Here is a 15,129-nt window from a genome sequence, read left to right as displayed (position 1 = left end):
TACTTACCTCAAGAGATCGTTTGCTTTGAAATCAGAATTTGGGGGAGATAATTCACCATGAGCACAGCCCTGAGGAATGCTGAAATCATCCATCAGGAGCTCTTTTCACAAGACAAGCTCCCTGAGGGCAGAAGGATAATACCAAGCTGGGTGGTAGTTTTTGAGCAGCTGAACACAAACTGGGACTTGTGGGTCGCTGTTCTCAGGCATGGCATGTCAAATTGGAATAACCTGTTGTGCTCCCTCTTTTAGTTTTCCCATGACTGGCTGTAGAATGCAGAGAAGCACCTGTTGACTCCTGGATTAGCTTCCCTGTGAGGAGCAGCTTTTATCAATTATCACTCAATGAGAGATTGCAAAACAATGATTTCTTCTCATTCTCCCCACAGTGCAAATGGCTGCCCAGCTGCAACCTGCTTTTCTGACATCTGAGCTCAGCTGAGAAAGGTTCTCCACTAACTGGTTTTGGAGGTCTTCTGCTGTTTTCCAGTGTGATTTTAAGAAGCTATGCTAAAACCAAGTTCAGGAAGCTGCCTGGAAGGCAGACTGTAGCAACACAAGGCACACTGACATTGGAAACATCCATCTCATCTCTAGTCTCCTTGTAACTTCCAGTAGAGAAGATGCAACTGCCTGTAATGGGTTGCAGGAAACTCAGAAGCCCACTAAAGAAATCTGTGGAAAATGCTGTGCTCAGTGTTGTGTGACAGCACAGGTTGTCTTAGCCAGTGGCTCACCTCATCACCCCTGACTTGGTGATATCGTTGATTTAGCTTTTTGTGTAGCTAAAAACTCCCTAGGACATGAGGAATAAGTGGCACCTTGAACTCCAGTGCTGCCAACATGAACTAGCCTCAAGCTACCCAACACAAGCTCCGGGAGTCACATTTCTAATTGATCTGTGCACACATCAGCAACATCACCACTAAAACACAGTGGTAACCAAGCCCAGCATCTTCCCCTGTTCAATGCTTCAGGGTCTTTTATCGACCAATTAAGAATGGACTTTCCCTTCCCTCTTTGCACCCTAGATCCACTTTCATCTCTGTCCTTGTCTGTTGTTCAGCACTTCCAAAACTCCTTCACTACAAAGGGGCTTGGTGTCTCCATCTGCTTGGATCTCCCAGCTGTCTCTATGGAGGTCCAAGATGGCTTCATAGGGAATGGCTGGAATGATTTTCCAAGTAGACTGTCAGCAGTTTCTCAATGGTGTGTCTCATATTGGGCATGATAAACATCTCAAGACATGTTAGAGAACACAGGTTTCCACGATGGCTTGTGAAGCTGCTTTTAGTAACCAGCTTACAAGGTGGGCTGTTGTAGCATGTGCCTCTTTCACAGGCCTTGAACTTCAAGTCGTTAGATTATGCTTTGGCAGGACAATTTTCTCCATGGAAGACAATTCAGCTGTTCTGGCTGTTTGCTGCAAAGCATCACTGACTCTGTATTGGCTGCAGAGGAGAGGTAAGACAAATTATAGTCTGTCTCCTGAGTTTAGCAAACAACTTAGAATCATGGAATCATAGAAGCAACCAGGTTGGACGAGACCTCCAAGATCATCCAGTCCAACCTAGCACCCAGCCCTAGCCAGTCATCTAGACCATGGCACTAAGTGCCTCATCCAGTCTTTTCTTGAACACCTCCAGGGATGGTGACTCTACCACCTCCCTGGGCAGCCCATTCCAATGCCAATCACTCTCTCTGGTAACAACTCCCTCCTAACATCCAGCCTAAACTTCTCCCGGCACAACTTGAGACTGTGTCTCCTTGTTCTGTTGCTGGTTACTTGGCAGAAGAGACCAACCCCACCTGGCTACAGCCTCCCTTCAGGTAGTTGTAGACAGCAATGAGGTTCCCCCTGAGCCTCCTCTTCTCCAGGCTGCACACCCCCAGCTCACTCAGCCTCTCCTCACAGGGCTGTGTTCCAGCCCCCTCACCAGCTTTGTCACCCTCTTCTGGACATGTTCCAGTATCTCAATATCTTTCTTGAATTGAGGAGCCCAGAACTGGACACAGCACTCAAAGTGTGGCCTGACCAGTGCTGAGTACAGGGGAAGAATAACCTCCCTTGTCCTACTGGCCACACTGTTCCTGACACAGGCCAGGATGTCATTGGCTCTCCTTGGGCACACTGCTGGCTCATCTTCAGCCTACAGTCCACCAATACCCTCAGATCTCTTTCTTCCTGGCTGCTCTCAGCCACTCTGTCCCCAGCCTGTAGTGCTGCTTGGGTTTGTTGTGGCCAAAATGCAAAACCCTGCCCGTGGCCTTGTTAAATCTCATCCCATTGACCTCTGCCCACCCATCCAGCCTGTCCAGGTCCCTCTGCAGGGCTCTCCTACCTTCCAACAGATCAACACCTGCTCCTAGCTTGGTGTCATCTGCAAACTTACTGATGCTGGACTCAATCCCCTCGTCCAGATCATCAATAAAGATATTGAACAGGACTGGGCCCAGCACTGATCCTTGGGGCACACCACTAGTGACAGCTGCCAACTGGATGTGGCACCATTCACCACCACTCTCTGGGCCCAGCCCTCCAGCCAGTTCTTGACCCAGCACAGAGTGAATCTGTCCAAGCCACGAGCTGCCAGCTTGGCCAGGAGCTTGTTGTGGCAGAAGGTGTCAAAGGCTTTGCTGAAGTCCAGGCAGACTCCATCCACAGCCTGCCCCACATTCACCAGGTGGGTAACCTGATCATAAAAGGAGATCAGGTTGGTGAGACAGGACCTGCCCTTCCTAAACCCATGCTGGCTGGGCCTGGTCCCTTGGCTATCCTGTGGGTGATTTTTCATGGCACTCAAGATGACCTGTTCCATGCCCTTGCCTGGCACTGAGGTCAGGTCACTTAACCACTATCAAGAAAGCAAAAAAATGTGAAGCAGCCTTTAGCTTCTTGAAGTATAATACAGAATACATCTTCCAAAGGCCAGAAGAACTCTGCACTGAGAGTGGAACTTAAAAATAAAATTAAAAACATTATTTTGCTCTGACAGAAAAATATCTCTCAGAATATGGGCCCCTCACGTTTACTCATCTACTAAACATTTCTCCTAAGCTGAAAATTCCTCTCTGGTGACAAAATAGGAAATTCTGCACAATGATGTATCTGTCCTCTCCATATGAGGAGCCAACATATAGTTTGGTGCAATTTTTGCAGTGCCAGTTTAAGCACTGTGTCAGGGCTGTGCACCAGACACCACACCACATAAACCTTTGTGGGCAGATTGGATTCATTTGGGTTTACTTTTTTTCCCAGGGACTGGTGAACATGCTACCACCAGTAGCTGTTGCCAAACAACACGGGAAACTGTGGTACTTGTCCTAGCAGATCTTCCCCAAGCATCCAAAGAGCTCCTGTATCTCTGGCACAATCCAGAATCCTCAGTGCTAAGGCTGTTGAGCAGAAGATATCCAACAAGGAGGATTCCCACTGTAGGTTTGGCTTGGTCTGGTTGTGACTTCACTGACCACTGCACCTTACATCTACTTCCTCAAGATGCAGGCATGGCAACTTATTCCTCTATGACATGCTTTAAAAATGAATTTATGCTCCTTCGAAACTGAAGCTGAAGAGACTCTTTGAGAACTTAAAGGAAGATTTTTGTGACAGAAATGACCCACAGATGGAAACTGCCCAGCAAGACAGAGAACATACTGCCAGTCACTGATGGCTGCTCACTGATCCATTTCTTAGCATGAGCAAATACATCTGTGATTTGCATTGGTGCAATGGTTGGACCTGATGGTCTTTGAGGTCTTTTCCAGTCATGGTGATTCTATGAATCTACACCTCCTTGACACTGAAGTCTGCTCTGCTCTGTCAGACAAATGTGAGCTCAAATGAGACCAAGCTAAATACCTCTTGTGGCCTTAGCAAGTAAGAGGAGAACAGCCACTCACTTTCTTAATCCTCCAGAACCTCACAGATAAAATATAAGCTTTAATTTAAAAAAAATAAAGGATGGTAAAATATTATTTGAAACTTTAAAAAGGACGAATCATTAAACACAACTTGCAGTTTAAGTGCAAATTTCTGGGTGGCCTGCAAAGCTCTAAGCTTGCTGTGCAGAAAGGAGTATTTTAAGAACAAATCAGTGGGGTACCTGAGTGTCAAAAAAGATTCATTCATGTTAGATAAACACTTTGTGAAGTCTTACATGGGATGCAAATGTTGAAAAAATAAATACTAGTTTCTCTTACCTATTTATTTTCACTTCTTACACCAAGGTCTTCATTCCTTTTTATGTATTTTGAGGATAAATATTAAGATTAATAAAACAGCAACATTATGAAGGCTTAGTCTCTGGGACACAAGGTCATTGGGAAGCAAAGATCTAGTCACTAAGCAGAGTAATAACAAAAGCCAAGAACTCTAAGTTGCTTTATTTTGCCCTAGTTCCCAGAGGTTTGAAAGACTCTCACCAGGGCTTTGCAGACTGAGCTTACTTTCTGCAGTAGTGGGGGCTTATGTAGACCTATTTAATAACACTGAATGAAAAAAAAAGAGATTGAAAAAAAATCATTCAGAGGTAATTTTTTTACATCCTTGTCACTGAAGTGCAGTCACTCCAGATCTAGATAAGGCTTTCTCTCCTAAAACACACCTTTCCTCTCCCCCATCGGAGTTGTGGCACTGTCTCCAACAACCACAGCTGCCTACTCCTACCTGGAAATGCTGTTCACCAGATTTAGTCAGGCAAAGCAGTGCTGGTGTATGCCTTTAAAAGCTGTACAAGTGAATACACCAAATACAGAAGAGTGATTTGCCATGCCAAAAATGTTCCTTTGGCTTGTAGCTTTCAAAAAAATGCTTTGCAAAGCAGGTCTGGGTTGGGTCATTTACACTGAGGGGAAATAAACCCAAGCAAGGGCAAGTCTGTGCAAGACAATAACAACGACAAAAAAAAGAAGGTAAAAAAATAGCAGTCTATAACGAGAGCACCTGAGGGTTGGACTTGCTGATCTGTGAGGTCTCTTCCAACCCTGATGATACTGTGATACTGGGAGTTCTAACACCACTGTCCTCTCCACTAGACTCACAACACAGACTCTAGAAGGGTGTAGATTCTCACCAGAACTGGCATTAGAAATACTGAGACAGCAAAGGAGAACATGAGCTATGATTTTTCTCACTCTTGCACTAAATTACATCCTCTGCTTTTGTAAACGATGCCCACTTCTAACCCAGCCAGTCTCTGAGGTGATGTCCTTCATAGCTACAGGCCAGAGGCAACTTCTGGTACAATTCTGCTGCAGAGATGGACCTCCTCTAAGCTAAGGCGAATTAACACACCCAGCAAGTTTGCTGCCAACACCAAGCTGTGTGGTATGGCTGACACACTGGAGGGCAGGGATGCCATCCAGAGGGACCTGGACAAGCTGGAGAGGTGGGCCCAAGTCAACCTCATGAGGTTCAACAAGACCAAGGGCAAGGTCCTGCATATGAGTGGAGGCAATCCCAAACAGGGAGAGCACAGCCACACAGAACCAGAGGTTCACCTTAGACAAAAGTTTGCTGTTCCCCAGCCTTTCTTACTTGCATCAACTTGACTGCGAGGGGGGAAAAGGCAATAAAAATCTCAGAACAAGAAAAATCTTGCAAAGATCAAATTTCTCCAAGATTTTCAGAATCTTCCAGCTCCCAGGTGACTGTAGCCTACCTGCCAACCAGGTACATGGCAAACTAGAAATTAATCCAATTTTAGAAAAGGTAACCAGCCTCAGACAGGTGGGGAGGGTGGGGGGAGTGGGAAGCAGGGAGGAAAGGCTAAATCTGAAAGGTTTGGGTTCTCTCAGGGCAGCATTCTCAGGCAAGTGCCAGCAGTGTTGCTTGCTCACACCTAAAGAGCTCATTCTTTGAAAGCAGGGTTTTTTCTCATTCCACTGAAGCACTATACTATCAGCTGTCACAATACTCATCAAATAAATCAGGATATCTCATTTTCATACCCAAATACCAGCTGCTGTCCCCTGACCCAGAATTCAAATGCAAATTCAAGTACAGCTGCCATTATGAACCACTGATGAGAACAGAGCTTCACTGTCATGGCCACCAGCATTCCCCTGACCTCCTCACTCATCCCAGTTGCTACCAAGGTTTATCCATAAAATCAAAACTTCCATTCCTCAGAATACATAAAATTCCTTGGAAAAGAACTGCTGAAGAACCAGATACTTACATATATGGCTGGAAAGCACAGCATCACCTGTGGGCTCACAGACACGGGATTCCGCATAAACACAAGGGTCACAGAGCAGGTTTCAGGAAGAACCTGACCTACTTTTCACCCAAAGCTCACCAGGACTTCTGGGCTTCTGCAAGTCCTTGATGTGTTTTAGTGAGGTGGTTTCAGAATTGGGTTGTGTTAGATGAGGCCTTGAGTGACCTGTTCTGGTAGGAGGTGTCCCTGCCTAAGGCAGGGGGTTGGAACTGGGTGCTCTTTGAGGTCCCTTCCAACCTAAACCATTCTATGATTCTTTAACTTCCAAGATGCAGAGTTTTGTTACCCAGTCACTATTTGATTTCCAGTAAAACAGACAAAATAACTATGGGATATATCCACTAAGCCCTGTCTTGATGCAAGTCTTCTTTGAAACACCAGTACCCTTTCCAACAAGTGAAAGAAATACCCAAGGTCCATTAACCACCAACACAGAAAAGCCATTTTAAAATGGGCATACCAAGTATTTCCAAACTGTGAAGGAAACAATGTTTCTTCAAAATAAGCAATACCCCCACAAGAGGTGTGTGCCAACTGAGCAGCTTGGTGGGGACATCCCTTGTCTTCCTGTCACTCCTATAACCTCTCCAGCACTCAGGGGTCGACCTCCTCCTCCCCACCTTTCACCAGCTCTGAAACCCATCAGACTCTACTGATTTGCTTTGCCTGGTCCCATTCTGTCTGTTTACTAAACTGCATGAACTCCCAGGCAAACATGACGAGTGCCAGAGCTGGCAGGTGTCAAGTGGACATTTTGTGGCCAAGCACCCACCTCCAGCCACGCGGTGCTAACTGCAACCTAGTGCTGAAGTGCTCTGCTGGATCTGTGACTCAAACTGGCTCAGGGAGTGAGTCAGAGAGGGCCAGAGAAGAGTAAAGAAACTGCTGTCTGCTCATGGAGGCAACCTGCTACATCAATGTTGAGCGTATTTTCATTCCAACACTCCACTTAGTTCTTTAGCAGATGAGCACTTGCAGGTCTGGCTGTGGTGTTCCAGGATATTCCCACCCCTCTGTGATCAGGTACCAGCCAGCTGAAGGGCTAGCAGAAGGGACAAAGTAGCTATACTTCTGGTGCAATAGAAGTGGGAAGTGTTCTCCTTAAACCTTCTCTTTAAATCACCGAGGGAGTGAATTTAAGCTGAAGAGTCAGAAAGTTTCGTTTTCCAGTGCTAATGTGCTGCCAAGGTCCGTAGGCTCAGCTGGCAAAACCTGCAATGCCCTATCTTATCAGCGCCAGAGCACCACCCAAAGCTCTGTCAGGTAAGAGTCACACTCAAGGTCAGCAAGAAAAGAGAGACCACGCACTTTAAAAATAAGTAATACAAGCTCCTTATCTTTAGTGCTGTATTAGCCAAGTGCAACAAACAGAAGCACACTTTGATCATAAGCACAAATGAAATCTTGGGCCCTCTTTGAAAATGAGGCTGTCAGATGCACACCTTCAAAAAAGCATTTAAAAAAAACTCCAAGCTGCAGCCCTGCTGCTAGGATGGGAGAGGCAAACGGGAGCAGTGCAGGGCTGCATTTGGTGAAGTAATGCAAGTGTGGCGTTGGACACCATACTCCAGAAGAAGGCTCATCTCTTAATGATGTGTTTACCCACTGAGGCATCGGTTTTGCTGCATTCTGCCATTCAGCAGCCCAGCAGAGAGGATCTGGCAGCTCCTCCACTGGTGATGTGCCTCTTCCACAAGTGACACAGAATGTGCTCGAATTCCAGCTTCAACATCTGAACGGGAGGTGAATCTGGGAGTACGATGAAATCAGCTCACGATGCACTAAGCAAAGAGCAGCAGTCCTGTGCTCCATGTTAAAGTGCTGGGAATATTTTTGGTGGTGTGCAAGCTGCTCGGTTGTGTGCTGAATTGAGTTTGCTAAGTAATTTGGGTTAGTCAGCAAGCCCCAAAGCCCAGAGAAAGCAAAGGCACCGAGTCACAGCACACCCGCTCTGCTTGATGAAGGAAAACCAACAAAACCTGAACAGATAAAAAGCCCCTAAGAAATTCAGAGGACTGAAGAGTAAAAATTAGAACTGCTGATTTTCTGATACATTTCAAACCCCCATAATGGTCATACCAAGCCACATTAAACCAATTCCTATTTTAAGATCTATTCAGTTATACCTATTCCTACAGATAGAAGTATTTGCTACAATTTCTTTCATATGATCAGCTGAAACAAGCACGCAAGACTGAGTCCTAAAACTAGTAATTAGTAAAATCCTCATTTTCCAGATCCTCAAACTCATTTTAAGTGCCCCCATAACTAGAGAAACGCCGCATCTCTAATGGGCAATAGCAGAGACCATAGTGGTCCTGCTCAACCACAAGCTCTTGAAGAAAATGTTTATTTTTATGCATTTAATGAATTTATTGCCAGGCACCAGGAAGTTTCTGAATGGCCCAGCCAGCTTTACGTGCTTCGTTGAATTTTAAATTAAAGCAAAGACAGCATGTGCTTAAATCAACAACCTAAGTCACTGGTTTAAAGGTTAACACTTGATTGTGCAGTGCAAGAAACAGACACTTATCTTCCCAGTTCAAGGACTTAAGAGTGAACAGCAGCACATAACACCTCAACAGACTGTTCTGCAGTACACTTTTGCAGAGGTACAAACAGACCAGGGCACAGGATGGGTGGCCTTAAGAACATGACTTAGAATGGGACAGAGGGCGGCTCAAGGCTCACTCTGCACACAGACTGGCATGCCTCTAGCCCACTGGGAGAAACTCATGGGCTATCACCCACCCATCCCGGCAACCTTTTTCAGACAAAACGGTGGCACTGACACCAGCACAGTTGTATTTTACATGGGGCAGCTGCCATAAAGCTTCCACAGCTCTTTCAGCCACCCTGGCACCCTCACCCAGATCCTGTTCAACCAACAGATAATTGCAAGGAAGATGAAAGTACTGCGCTGACGGAGCACAGCTCTCCTAGATAAGTGAAATGTAACAATACATAAGGTCATTATTTATTGTGGAAAAAAAAGGGCAGGCTGAGAGAAAGAGGTGAGCAAGGGAGGGTACCAAAAAAAAAAAAAAGAGGAAGACAGATGTGAAACTGATTGAGACACCTTTGGTGTGAAAAACATTTTCAAAATTCCAACAGTGTGCAAAATCATGAGTTTAAGCCACCAGTCAAAACAGCAGCTATTCTGTTCCTGCAAAGTATCAGCCAATGCCTTCACCCTGTAGTTGTGGTTATCTGCACCAAGAATATCTAGGGCAGGATCTAGCAGTACTCAGAACTACTGTGCAGGCAGCACCAGAAAGGTTTCTCCAAAAAATTAGTTTGGGATTCAGGGGGAACAATTTTGAGCCAAAGCATCAGACTAGTCCATAAAAAAAGGGAAAGGTGGCTGCTGCAGCTGGGCTGTGTTGTCATGCATTGCTTATGTTTGTTTTAAATTTAAACCGAGAGTCACACTAAGGTTCATTACACAAACATATGGCACCGATACTACATTCTGTCTTGTATTTATAGAAAGTACTGTGGCAGTCCAGGCAGCCTAGAGATGCCAAAATGTTAACAGCATTTATTATTAGTGTGACAAAAGAACAAAAAAAACCCCAAAAAACCCTAACAAAAACACCCCACAAAACACACCAACATGAAAGTCAAATTGGCAACTCAGAAGTTTAAGGGACTGATTGGAAAAAGGCAGCAAATAGCAGTTATTAGCTGAATTTCCCCCAGGCCTGATGAACACACAGTCCACGAGCTGCCAAGTATTTTGTTATATAAATATACCCCGAGAAAGACAATTTGTTTAAAATCCAAGTCCTGAAAACTGATTAACACATTCAATGCTTGTCCGATTAACACCAATATGCCCTTGGCTGGTTGACAGCAGCACTGAGGCAGAAGTCTGAATTCCTGTGAGTGACAAGGAACAAAGCTTTTGGGACAAAGGGTAAACCTTAATTAGGCCTTTTTATTACCAAACCGGCATTTCCTCCTTACCCCAAACAAGCCAGGAAGGCTAATGGCATGCTCATACAGCCCCATCAGCAACATGTGATTAATAAATGCCACTACCTATTTTTCTGCTCCAGCCGTTAAATTACAAGCAGCAGAGGCCTGAGCATTCACTCCTTAAAAAAGGAAATTAAAACCAAGAATAAAGCAGGATACTTTCAACCAGTGCTGCTGAACCTTCTGGAAGAATTTAACAACTTTGACTGCCAACTAGTGATTGCCGGAGGAGTGAGCTGAAGTGCAGTGCAAACTGGTTAATCTGTAGCTAGAAATATTTTTGACTGGGAGGGGAGTGTGTGTGTGGGGGGAGGGGAAGTGGGGGAGGTAGTGTTGGTGTTCAGCAAGAAATACTCGCTGCCCCAGCAAACAGGAGTTTAACACTTTAAAGGGTTGCCTTTTTTTTTTTTTCCAAAAAGTTTTATTTGGGGAACTACAAAACATTTACAGTACAAAGTTTACAGTCTCACACAGTCTGTAGTGAACTGACTCCCAAAAAATATATTACAACTCAAGTTGACTTATCCTTTAGTTACATTCAAAACATACTTCTGTTAAAGTAGTCCAAAAGAGTACATAGTGCTCAATCTGTACCTATGTACAAAGGTAATTAAGCTACTACTGCTCATTCATCCACCGTCCAGAAAGTTTTAGAAAACTCCTGCCTTTCTAATGTACGGAAAACAAACAAAAAAACTATGTTTTGGAATTCAATTAAAGAAGATATGTTCGTGTACTGATATACAGTTTCAGATCCAAAGACGGCCTCCATTCTTACACAAAAAATCTGGTGAAATTTTCCTGTAGTTAAAACTATTCCCTACATTCAAATTATCAAGCATTAAGAAAAATACTTATTTGGTTGAGAGATATATTAAGGCAAGCATGGACCCTCAAAAAGGCACTGTGAGATGTAATACTGGGACCCTCAATTATTGCTACATACACTCTTGAGACTATATCACAGTGTGATTGGTGGCGTTAGGCAACAGAAAAATACTTTTTGGTTATTTAAACAAGTCTGAATTAGATTTGCCACTTTTAAGTCTGATTGCTAAAGTCAGTCTTTGTTGTTTTTTTCTTGTTTGGTTTTCAACTCGGACAGGTTACAACCATTTACATTCTAACAAAACCCACAGAAATTCCTCAAACTACTTCCACAGCATCGAGACTGATTTCTCTAAGGAAACCATGCAATCTTTCAGATTTACGTAAACAAAGGAAATTAATGAAATAAATATTACATACAATCTCTTAAATTAAGATTTTAACTCATTTACAATAAAATAACCAAGTGAAGTTACAAAAAGGCATATATTACTGTGAAAAGAACACACTCCACATTTTGCCGATTAATAATGGCAATCATAATTTAAACATAATAAAAGAATATATATCTATTGCTTTTCATCATACCCGATAAATACAGTATGAACATTACCAATGTATACTTTTCACAAGATAATAAATAAGTTAAATAGTTTCATACTGAGTTGTGTGCAGTGACTCATTCATGCAATCAACTCAAAACAGCTAAAAAAATTTTAAAAAAAACCAACAAAACAGCAGTTAATTCTCCAACAATTACAAACTAAACTCAGTTGAGTGCTTCCAAATAAAGCAACAACAACAAAATTGTTCTAAGCCAAACATCCACTAAGTGGTGGCAATGGAACCAATATTAAACTTTGGAATGAAGGTTTTAGCATTTATTATAATAATATATAGATATATATAAAAAAGAAGGTTGTTACGAAGGCATATTCTTGGCAGGATATTGGATTTTTCCTTTCTTTCCTTTTTTTTTAAATAAAATTTTTATAGTTGCGTATGTCCTGTGTTTTTGTTTGAACTGGATTGAACAATAACTAGTTTGTAACTTTTTTTGTACGTGTCTGAAGGTTTGGAGGAGCCGAACAGGCAAAACTCTGGCTCCTCGGATTGTTTGTTGCTTACTGGTGGTGTCTTTCTCTAATGCTCGCTCTTTTGGTTTTCTTTCGAACACAGATGGAATGGCTGCTGCTGGTGCGTATCATAACTTGTCTCCAAAGAAAAACAACGGTAAAAAAATCCCAAACCAAAAATCCCCTTCTTCCAAGGTCTCTATAAAAATAGGTTTGATGAGTTCGTGTTGCTTGCCCTTTTGCAAAGATGCTTTTTTTTTTTGTTCAGGTCTCGGCGTATAATTATAGATAGATATTAAAAAAAAAAAATCACTTTCTTCACTCGTCGACTTACTTGGGAGACACAGGGCAGCGGCAGCCCGATATCCCAGGCCCCACTAGTCGTCGGAGATGGAGAGGCGACTGAAGATAGGCAGGCGACGGCCAGAATCCAGGCTGGGAGACTCGGAGCCGCTGAGAGAGCCGGAGCTGAGGGATCCGCTCAGATAGCTCTCCCGGTCCGAGAGTGAGTCCGGGGGACTGGGCGGTGCGTCGAAAACAGGCGACTCGGAGAGGCGGCGGAGAGGCTGGAAGTTGAAGGGCGGCGAGGCAGGAGGCGGTGGGCAGCCCCCGCCGGGCTGTGGCGGAGGCGGCTGCTGCTGGCAGCGGTAGTAGGCCGCGGCGGCGGCAGCCGCAGCAGCTGCGGCGGCGAAGTTCTGGGTGTGGAGAGCAAGCGGGGCGATAAGACTGCCCAGCTCCTGCCCTGAAAAGGCGAAAGCGCTGTTCGCGCAGGGAGGCGAGAGCAGCTCCTCGCAGTAGGAGGCAGAAGTGGGCGGCGGTGGTGTGCGCGACCCGCCAGGGCTATCCATCAGGGCGGTGTCCAGGCGGCCGCCGGGTGGCGGAGGCGGCGGGGCGGCGCTGTGGGGGTGCGAGTGGTGGTGATGGTGGGCGGAAAAGCCGGAAAAGCTCAGGCTGTGGTGCAGCTTGGGCCGCTCGCCGCCGCGCGGGTGCCCGAAGCCGCCGCCCAGCGGGTGGTCGCGGGGAGCGAAGGCGCGGAGGTCGCCGGTGCTGCCGGTGGGGTGCGGTGCTGAGTGGTGTGGGTGGTGATGGGACCCTCCAGCAGAGGCGGCGGGGGGTGCAGCAGTGCCCCCGCCAGGCGCCGGGCGGCGCTCGTCGGCATTGTGGATGAAGTGGCAGCGGGGCCCGTAGGGGCAGAAACCGATGGTGTGGAAGGTGCGGCAGAGCTCCGTCTTGTACTTGGGGTGGCGCGTCAGGCTGCGCAGCTCGTGGAAGCCGTGCGCGAACTGGCACTTCTCGCCGTACTTGCAGGCGCCGCTCTCCTCGAAGGGGCGGCACAGCTCCGTCTTGTAGCGTGTCGAGTTGATAGGGGCGCCGGAGCCGCCCCCCTTGCCGGCCGCCGCTTGCTGCTGCTGGAGCTGCTGCATGAGGTGCTGGCTGCGTTCGCCGTTCTCGCTGAAGGAGCGGTCCCGAAACTTGTTCTCCTTGTTGAGTAGGGCCGTGGGGCTGCTGCTGCCTCCGCCGGAGCCTGCCTCTTTCAGGCTGCCGAATGACGACGAGGAGGAGGTGGAGGAAGAGCTGGAGCCGGTGGGGCTGGGGAACTTGGAGCCGCCGGCCAGAGCCGGCAGGTTGCTGGCCGAGTGCCGCCGCAGGAAGCCCGGCGCGAAGCTGGGGGGGGTCACCGGGGTCCCCACGGCTTTCTTATCCAGCATGCTGCTGAGGTTGGTCAGAGACTTCTCCGTCTGCTGGGACGGGAGGAGGAGAGGGAAGTGGGGGGAAAAGAGAGCGGGAAAGAAAAGGATGTTGCACGGTGACTGCTAGCCCACTGCCACGGTTCCCTCGGGGCCCAGTGCCCCCTCCGCAGCGCTGCCGGCGCGCCGTCGGGAGATGGCACCGCCTACCCGCCCCCAAAGCAGGTCTGCTGCAAGCGGCGGCGTGCCACAGGGAGCAGAACAGAGACGGGCAAAAAAAGCCCGTAAAAGCTTTGCTGCATGCGCAAGTTTTCTAAAGTTCCTCTTGGCAACGCAACACTTGGGCCGAGCAGCTCCCGGCGCTTCTGCATGTCCAGACAAAACCCACCCCGAATATCCCCGTAGCGACCGCGCACAGCACGCCGCTCGGACGCTCGCAGCCTTGCATCAGCCGCCTTGCAGGAGTACACACGCTGCTCTAACCCGACCAGCTGTCAGGCGGCGCACAACCCGTCCCGGGCGGGCGCGGGCCCCCCATTCTGCTGGGATCCGTCCCCGATCTCAGCAGCCTGGGACGCCGTCTTGCACACCGCGGCACTGGCAGGCCTGGACGCGCCTGGGGAACTACGCTCCTCCCTACCTTGCACAAGAAGTCAATGTCGTAGAAGGCGGATAAAAGTGTCGTCGACATTTCTAGATCCTATAATGGTCGGAAATACAGGAAGGACCAAAAGATCCCGCTTTCCTCGGAGGGTTTGGAAAAGCCACGACTATACAGGAGGGGGCCGTTTGCTTGAGATCCGAAATGGCCCCGTCTCCTTCTCGCTAGGGGAGGCGGGCGGGACGGCGGGTGTCGAGCCGAGGCGGCAACAGCAGCTGCGCAGCAGCAGGCGAAGTGCGGGAACTCCGCGCTGTCCCGCGCCGCCCCCATATAAACGCCGCGGCCGCCGCGGCCGAAGGGGGCGGTGCCCCGTTCCGCCCGCCCCGCGCCGCCTGCCGGGCCCGTCCCAGCCCGCTCCGCCCCGGTCCAGCCCGCCTTTCTTTGACCCACTGGGACGCTGCAAGTTTCGGAAGGGGGTGCTAGCGCCGGCGGAGGGGGTACTGGCAGTGGGCGGGAAGTGCCCATCTGTACTGCGAGGCTAGTCCTCAGTACTCCCGAGTAAGGCGCATTCACGGCCGGGAAAGGGGGCCGCAGCCGCCCCCAGCGCCGAACTGGCCACAGCAGAGTAGCACAGCGCCTTAAGAGCTCGCCCCTGCGAAACGCCGTTCTTCGCACCCCTCTTCAAACATCCGGCGCCTTCTCGGTTGCTGTGGCGTCGAGCCCTGCCAGCG

General features: G+C 47.7%; 1 protein-coding gene across 2 annotated transcripts; it reads right to left on the bottom strand.

Moving 5' to 3' along the window:
• Positions 1–7,532: 7,532 nt before the first annotated feature.
• Positions 7,533–14,527, bottom strand: ZFP36L2 (ZFP36 ring finger protein like 2). 2 transcript variants are annotated; one of them, XM_064158411.1, is made up of 2 exons: positions 14,438–14,527; positions 7,533–13,848 (listed from the first exon to the last, which is right to left on the bottom strand). In XM_064158411.1, exons 1-2 carry the CDS (start codon positions 14,486–14,488, stop codon positions 12,487–12,489), a joined length of 1,413 nt encoding a protein of 470 aa, XP_064014481.1. In that variant the 5' UTR covers positions 14,489–14,527; the 3' UTR covers positions 7,533–12,486. The 2 variants fall into 2 exon arrangements, with proteins under 2 accessions (XP_064014481.1, XP_064014480.1); XM_064158410.1 differs by having other exon boundaries at positions 7,533–13,851; positions 14,438–14,525.
• Between the last annotated feature and the right edge of the window lie 602 nt (positions 14,528–15,129).

This window comes from Pogoniulus pusillus, chromosome 18 (assembly GCF_015220805.1).
Source record: "Pogoniulus pusillus isolate bPogPus1 chromosome 18, bPogPus1.pri, whole genome shotgun sequence".
NCBI classification, from domain to species: domain Eukaryota; kingdom Metazoa; phylum Chordata; class Aves; order Piciformes; family Lybiidae; genus Pogoniulus; species Pogoniulus pusillus.
The sequence above is the reverse complement of the archived record's forward strand: the minus strand, read 5'-3'. Positions and strand labels throughout refer to the sequence as shown.